We start from the raw sequence: 8,876 nt of genomic DNA on the forward strand, positions 1-8,876 counted from the left end.
CAGTATAAAACCTGTGTTTTCTGTTTAAAAAACACAAACGTCGGAAGATAGCAAGTAACTAGTCCCCCATCTTTTCAGCAGTTACGTCTCTAGTCTGATCTGGACAGCTGATGGTACGTGGTTTATTTACATGACGTGACAGAAGTGCATATTTAACGGTATGTGGACAAAGAGTCCGATGTTATTAGGCTATAAATAAATAAAAAGACCACAAATCTGTGTTCTTATCTTGTTGGCTTCTTATTCTGTCAATAAGAAGACACAACAAGGTCGATATTATTCATCATTACAATAAATTATTAGTTCTGCGTTATTATAAAAAAATATAAGATGCATTTCTAGGCAACGTAATCTGCCCCTGTGACCGTCCACCTGACAGTTCTTCATAAAGTGAGACTACAGGTTAAATGGGACAAAACGTATAAGCATTAAAAACTACTCAGAGCAATGAGTCAATGAATCAAAACACTACAACAGTCATACCTTTATGAATTTATTTTAATAATGTATTGAGTAAATATGTGATTACATTCAGTGATAGCTCATGTTTATATCAATTAGCGTACAGAATATAACAAACACACAGCCAGAAGTGAAATAAAAATATCAAGTACAGGCAAGAGGGAAATAATAATACACCATGCACAACAGGAGCTGTTCACATTATTTCAGCTTTGACCTCGGTTGCCGCTGACCTTCCAAAGCGCAATCAATGACATAACAGCTGCATCTGTTGTTGTTGCCTAGAAAGAGTAAACATACTTGCGTACTTTTTAATGGCACATTATACCTGCACTGCCAGTCAGCCTTGCACTATGATTAGCCAGGTGTAATTCAATGGTGTGACCTGACTCCGCCTCTTCCTGCTACCTCAAGCAAGCCCAGCAAAAACAGGAAAAGAAGTAGAGCTCATACAATCAGCCAGCCCTGCCTTACTAATTTGCATATTGAGATACGATCACATTGGAGGCACAATCGAGATAACAAGAACACATTTGAGACACGTCGATCACATTTCATTATCAGGCACAAAAGTTCTTTCAATTGTTGATCTGAAGTGATATTAGTCTTCAACGATTGCTCTTGGTCTTACTTGATTTTTTTCAGGCATGTCTGACCACAGAGGAAAAGGTGGTCTTCACAAGTGACCTAAAAAACAGCGGACCCCACAACAGATAAAAACAAGTGTGTGTGTTAAGTGCTATCTACTGCCCTCCACCTGGACCCACCACCCACCTCACCTGGACCCACCACCCACCTCAACTCCACCCCGTCTGCCTCCCTCAACTCACTGACCCCCCTGAGAACCAAAACTGTTTCATTCAACACCTCCTCCCCTTGGTTCACACCCCAGCTCAGAAAACTCAAACAGACCGGCCGCCAACTTGAACACCTCTGGAGAAAATCATCTTTCACTGTTCACCTTGAAGCCTATAAATCTCACCTCATCACCTACAAAAACGCCATCACTGCTGCCAAATCTGACTACTTGACTCAGCAACCATTGCCAAACTCATCAGCACATCCAAACCCACCACCTGCTCCCTCAACCCCCTCCCCACTCCCCTGCTGAAGTCCTGCCTCCCTGTCCTATGCCCCTACCTCACCGACCTCTTCAACTCCTCACTGTCCCACGGAACTGTCCGCTCCGCCTTCAAAACTGCTGCTGTCACCCCCACACTCAAGAAACCTGGTCTGGACCCCTCCTGTCTCAATCACTACCGCCCTATCTCCAACCTCCCCTTCCTCGAACGCCTCGTCTCCACACAGCTCCAATCCCACCTGCATTCCAACAACTTGTTTGAACCCCTCCAATCCGGCTTTCGCCCCCTCTACAGCACAGAAACTGCACTCCTCCAAGTCCTCAATCACCTCCTCACCTCTGCTGACACCGGAGCCCTCAACCTCCTCATCCTCCTGGACCTGAGTGCAGCCTTCGATACCGCGAGTCACAACATCTTACTCACCAGACTCCAAGACATCGGTATCGAATGTACTGCTCTTTGAGTTCTCTAAAAGCGCTATATAAGTTTAATTTATTATTATTAGGGTTCAAGCCCCGAAGGGGCAGAACCCTATTGAGTTTGTGCCGGTTTATTATTAGGGTTATAGCCCCCGCAGCATATGTTCCCAAGAGTAGCTGAAACATCCGCTGGAAGTTTCATTTAAATCAGCCACTAGGGGGCGCTTTGAGCGGGCGAAAGCTTGAACCCGCGAAATGCCGCTTGCGGCTTTAATTATTATTATTTTTTAATGTAATAATCATAAAATAATAATAATAATAATAATAATAATAGGGCCGTCAAACGACTAAAATATTTAAGCGCGATTGATCGTAAAATTGGCACATTTTTTTATCAGTTCAAAATGTCAAGTATTTATTACTCTTATCAATATGGGAGTGGGCAAGCTAGTATGACATGGTTTGTACCGATGGATTCATCAGGTTTTATAGTTTCAGATGATACCAGTATCTTCTCTCTAGCTTTAAAACTGAGCTGCTTCAACCTAAAAATTGCAAGTTGCGTTAATACGTTAAATAAATTAGTGGTGTTAAAACAAATTTGAGTTAACGCGTTATTATAGTGTTTACTTTGACAGCCCTAATTCTACTACTACTACTAATAATAATAATAATAATAATAATAATAATAATAAGGATGGGCGGATGTGTTTACATTTTGTTATATTTGTATTTAAGTTGTATTTTGTCAGTAGATATTTTCTTGCGTTGTTGTTTTACATTGTGTCAACATCTTGGTGCTTCACAATAAAAACAATCATTTTGTAATCAAATTGAACTGAATTTGTATTAAATCATGTGGTGCCACGTTTACAGACACAGCGACACGTAGTTGGATTCACGCCAAATCAAGAAGGCTGGGTAAACAGGCTCAGAGAACCTGTTGCGGAAGGTGTGGATGTGGCTCAGTGTGTCGGATAAGACCTTGTAATAAGACAGAGTGCCGGCAGGCCAGTCCAGATACACTCCCAGCCGGGTGCAGCCAGTATCAGGAAAAGGCAAATAATGGCTCTGCTTATTATGCTCTTCATAGAGAGTAGCTTCGGGTGGGGACCACCTGTGGCCGAGACACCAGGACATGACATTATATCCAAGCCTGCACCAGTCACCATTTCCTTTCCTGAACATTCCTCTGTAGCAAACACCAACAGCAACATCCTCACTGCTGCCAGCACTCCACTCCAACTCCCAGTAACAGCGCCCAGTCAGCTCCTCTCTGCACAGAACCTGATCTAAACCATAAAATCTCTGTGGGAGGTCAGGATACGACTGACGTGCTCCTTTTGTTGCCTTCTTGTTGTCATCAGACAGAGTTAAGTAGCAGCAGGCTGTGTCTGGGTCCAGGGTGAGATCACAGGCATCTGATGGAGAGAACAAGACGTCATAATCTCAATGTGTCCAGGTTCACAAGTTACATTTGTTGATAATTATGAACTAGGACTGTCAAAGTTAACGCGATAATAACGCGTTAACACAAATTAGTTTTAACAAGCATAGATACAGTATATAGCATATTGTTTTATGCTAAATGCAGTACCTGTGAGGGTTTCTGGATCAATATCTGTCATTGTTTTGTGTTGTTAATTGATTTACAATAATAAATATATACATACATTTACATAAAGCAGCATATTTGTCCACTCCCATGTTGATAAGAGGATTAAATACTTACATTTAGAACAGATACAAAATGTGCAATTAATTTTCGATTAATCGAGATTACATATTTTAATTGATTGACAGCCCTGTTATGAACATATTTGAAAGGATAGGTTCATATTTTTTTCACATGCTAATACATACATTGACAGTTGTAACTATTTCCTCAATAACTGTATTTTAGTCCTAATTTGAGATGCTCCACTACTTCACATCTCCTTTTCATGTTACTTTATACTTCTGCTCTACTACATTTCAGATAGAAATGTAATTTTTACAGTCAAGGAGCTGACTACATTATGAGCAGCTGTGTTAGTAAATCAGATATTTAATACTTGCAGATTGCGACCGCAAACTCAATGAAAACCACTGCATACATTTACGCGATGCCATTTTCAGTCTCTTTGGTATCAAATTCCATGTCTTTTGTCAGTTGGCTCAGTAAGGAAACAGGTTGGAACATATCAATTTAATTCGACTGACTCAGACTGTTGAAGACTTTGAAATACATTTCCATTCAGAATGGGGGCTAGATTATGTCCCATATCACTTTAAAGTGGAACTATCACTTTAATCTCTTTAGAAAGTGATCTCTTTGCCACCAGTATGGGCAGCAGGAACATTAACCGCTAAAACTAATGGTTTCAGTGTACATTTTGTTTTATGAGTAATGTTTTAAGACAGACTTGAAAAAACGTGAACAAATTTAAACAAATCTTGAAAACAAAAGCTCAAAGTGGGGTCTGTAAGTAGTAAAAGGAGTGGCCAATCCTGTTTCTGAAGGAGAATAATAGAGTGGTGCAGGGATGATGACAGTAAAAATGAAGTACTTACACCAGATTAAATCTCTTCTGTCTGTTACATTTTCCACATCAGTGATGTCAGGCTTTGAGAAGTCATCAGTGACCAGATTGCCGTTCTTGTAATGGTAGATGCTTGCTCCTTTGTATTTCTCATTTGCAATGGCAGCAACAAGGAAAGAGAATCTGCTGCTGTTCTTCAAGGCTTTGGGAAGATCTTGGAAAGCTTTGGCTTTGTCTCTCATTTTGGTTATCACTTCACTTGAGAAGTACCACGGATCTTCATTTGTACATCTTGAATTGGATGAATTCAAGTAGTTTGCCATCTCATCAAGGCAGGGGTCAGCACTCTCCAGGGAGGTGAAAACAAAGCACAGAGCATCGTCTACATCTGGTGCAAAAACCTCTCTGTCCAGCTCGGACTGATTCAGGATCTTTGCTCCCTCCATGGTCTCTACACAGGACCGGATGACGTTGATTTCTCTCTCTTTATTATCCAGCCACTTGGTTAATTTCTCGTGACTGAATGGTGACTTGTCTTGGTCTTCTAAGACTTCTAATTTGCTCTCCTCTTCCTCACCTGCCCTGATCAAGGGAAGCTTCTTTGCCATGGTTTGTTGGAGTACAGATCTGAAATCGACACAGAGTGTCTGGAAACTGCTCAACTTTTCATGAATTTGTGGGAAATCTGTCACTACCTTGTCCTCCAGAGAATCGTTGCATCGTTTTTCCAGAAGATGCAGGTCCTGCAGAGCTTCTTGAGCCTTCCTCACTATTCCAACGCTGATCTCACTCGTCAGCTCAGCAGCTTGGGGATTCAAGTTCTTCAGTGGCATCAGCCAGACCTTCACTGGCACACCGTTCTCTGCCTTTTCTCCCAGTAGCTTTGGAAGTTGTATGTAGGTCTTCACTGCATCTTCAAATGTTGAAGGGTTGCTCTCAAGAATGAAGTCTCCAAAGAATTTGCAGGAGAATTTCTCAGTCAGGGCTTTTTCTTTATCAGACAGCTTGATGTCAACTTTCCCCTCAATATTAAATGAGGGGATCTTCTTTATCACAGCTTTCATGCTGCCCTGGATGTCCTGAACGCTGCTGGCTTCCAACTTCTCACTGTCAAACACAAAGAAAGCATTTGCCCCATAAAGGATGCCTGTGACTACATGTGTTGCAAAGCCCTTTTCAATAACATCCATCTGTTGGGTATTCATGGTTGCAATGTCAATCATTGACAGCTGTGTGAAGTCGGTGGTAGCTTTGTACTGACACGTCACTCTGCTCTGATTCTTGAATTTCTTATGATCATTCAGATACTTGGCAGATCCTTCAATTTCAACCAGTCCACACAGGAAACTGGCCTTCAGAGAAGCATCAACATCCAGCAGGGAGGACTTGTCTTCAATAGAATCAGATGTGGTTATTTCGAATTTACTGCTGTGGTGAGAGGTCCTAATGGTGTTCTTTTGCAGAGTTGTTTCATTCCACAATGTGGAACCTACCAACACAGACCACATGTCAAAGCAAATCAATCAAATCAAATCGGGCTGTATGTGGCCCATGAACTAAAACGAGTTAGACACCCCTGGCCTAAACATGATCATAACAAGTTTGATAATGCTGTAGTTTTAACAAGCAGATGATGTATTGCAAGATATATATTGTTATTTTGGTTGGAAACTAATGAAATGTTGTCAGTGAACATTATTGATACATGCAACATTTTTACAATTTGCCAGATCAGAATCAGAATCCGGTCTATTGCCAAGTAGATTTTCACATATAAGGAATTTGTTTTGGTTAATTGGTGCATAACATACACACAGTAAGAAATGAATGAAATGAAATTAAAATAAAAGCAAGTTTTGCAGATATGTTCATTAACAACATTTGCTTATCATGTTAATAACAAATGTAATCCAGGTAGCATTATGTAATCTTCAAAACATATTTGCTGTTGCAAATCAGCTGTATCTAAATTTAATTTCTAGGAGATAGGGTTGCCTCAGGGACAGGACAGTTAAAACACTGATTTTCAGTCTGATGTTTGCTTACTCTTTAATTAATTTCATGCACTTTGTAAACTGATGAAGTCAGACCTCAGACAGATATGTAGATACCAAGTACTTATTTTATTCCCCTCAAGATTTACCTGGTTTCAGTTCATCTTTGCGACCGTCATACAACATTCCTAAGGTGAATGGTCGTCCCAGGGCAGCCACCGCCATGTCGTCTGAGGGCAAGTCTTCTCGCTGTTGGTAAAAATTCAACAACAATATGTCAATGTACAGCGATGCCTCCAACCTTTGATCAGGTAGGAAATGAGTGAACTGTCAACCCTGCCACAGAGACTGGTAGACAAGTCAGTTTGTTTTGTTATCTCGCACAGAGACCGGTAAAATCAGGAGAGAGTTAAGGGAACTTGTTCCTGTAAAGGGTTTTAATGTCTTATAGAAAGTTTAAACAAATACACTATCAATGTACCAACTTTTCTCTAAGAGATTACAGTTTACATAACGTATTCTGGCAGCAGCCCTCTCTAAACTTATTTTACTTATTTATCCATTACATTAAGTTTACGTAATGTCCAATGTTAGGTAAGGGATAATGTACAGCGAGCGAGTTATTTTAACTTAAACTTTATTAGCATTGTCATATCCATACAAATACATACATGAAATTAGACTTCTGTATTTAACCCATCCTGAGCGTTAGAATCTTAGTGAGGCCAAAAAATGGTCTCACCACAATGAAACGGCTCCTATGGGGACTAACATCATCACACATGAACACAGTTGGGCTCATTGGATCAGGATTGGGTCTCACTGTAAAGCTGAGACTCTGGTGGATCCAATGAGCCCAACTGTATTCATGTGTGATGATGTTAGTCCCCATAGGAGACATTTCATTGACCTCACTGTATAAAATGACCTTGTGATGACCTCTAGGGTAATCACAGCCTCATGAAACTTTACAGTCACAAATTAGAGACCTAGAGCATTCAGAGGATGGATGGATCAGACTAGAGACCTAGAGCATTCAGAGGATGGATGGATCAGACTAGAGACCTAGAGCATTCAGAGGATGGATGGATCAGACTAGAGACCTAGAGCATTCAGAGGATGGATGGATCAGACTAGAGACCTAGAGCATTCAGAGGATGGATGGATCAGACTAGAGACCTAGAGCATTCAGAGGATGGATGGATCAGACTAGAGACCTAGAGCATTCAGAGGATGGATGGATCAGACTAGAGACCTAGAGCATTCAGAGGATGGATGGATCAGACTAGAGACCTAGAACATTCAGAGGATGGATGGATCAAACTAGAGACCTAGAGCATTCAGAGGATGGATGGATCAAACTAGAGACCTAGAGCATTCAGAGGATGGATGGATCAGACTAGAGACCTGGGGTCTTTCCCATTTGTTCTTTTATACGGCTTGACTCCTCTCCTCGCGTCTTAGTCCCGCCCATGGGAGATGTGAGCGGAGGAGGCGAGGAAATATGTTTTTAGAAACATGAGACGTTGTTTCCTCTGAAGCGTCACGTGAAGCGACGTCCGTTTCTGATGACAACAGCAGCTGATCACAGCTGGATCAGCTGTCAGTCGGCTTCAACAGCTGTTTGTGTCTGAACTGTACTAATAATACTAATAATACTAATAAAGAAACAGTTATCAGAGCAGCAGTGTTTCCTCTCTGTTTAACAAACACCTGCACGTGAATAACAGCTGCAGTCTGTATTTCTACTGTGGACTGAGTCCTGCTTAGAGGACCAGGAACCATCTCTACTGGATCAATATCTTTATATTATTTATTCATTATTAGTGTCTGTAGTTATTGATATTCTGACAGAAGTTATGTATTAGGCTGAATGTTTCAGGGAAAAGTGAAATGATATAACTCATATCAAACCCGACGCTCAGGAATTATCAGCTTCACATGTGACTGAATGGAAATGAGGATAAATGATGTAAAAGGTATAAAAGACAGACTCCCCTTCTCTCTCTGACTTTAACTGGATACTTAATAAAAGTTAATGCGAAAAATGCTGAAATGAGAAGCACCTCTAGTGTTCTGCCCTCATCAAAGAGTCCCCTTCCTTTACTTGACAGACAGATAACTCTTCAACACACTGTAGTCAATAAATGATGGCTTTATTGTGCACCACTGTTATTATTGACAGCATGAGAATGGAGTAAAACTGAAATGAAAAAGGAAATAAAGGAAACAATGAGTGAGATAAGCCTCATCAATATACATTTCCATCATATGCTTCATAAAGCATATATGCTATATATGGCTATCAATATATATTTAGTTAGCAGAAAGCCATTAACAGAACAGGTTGCATGTTGAACAATGACTAGTGCATTACACATAAAAAACATGGTTTAA

General features: G+C 40.6%; 1 protein-coding gene across 1 annotated transcript; it reads right to left on the reverse strand.

Moving 5' to 3' along the window:
• Positions 1–2,302: 2,302 nt before the first annotated feature.
• Positions 2,303–6,787, reverse strand: LOC141758297 (neoverrucotoxin subunit alpha-like). The gene is made up of 3 exons (XM_074619543.1): positions 6,629–6,787; positions 4,517–5,974; positions 2,303–3,384 (listed from the first exon to the last, which is right to left on the reverse strand). The coding sequence occupies exons 1-3, from the start codon at positions 6,702–6,704 to the stop codon at positions 2,834–2,836; spliced, it is 2,085 nt and encodes a 694-aa protein (XP_074475644.1). The 5' UTR covers positions 6,705–6,787; the 3' UTR covers positions 2,303–2,833.
• Between the last annotated feature and the right edge of the window lie 2,089 nt (positions 6,788–8,876).

This window comes from Sebastes fasciatus, chromosome 20 (assembly GCF_043250625.1).
Source record: "Sebastes fasciatus isolate fSebFas1 chromosome 20, fSebFas1.pri, whole genome shotgun sequence".
Classification (NCBI taxonomy): Eukaryota; Metazoa; Chordata; class Actinopteri; order Perciformes; family Sebastidae; genus Sebastes; species Sebastes fasciatus.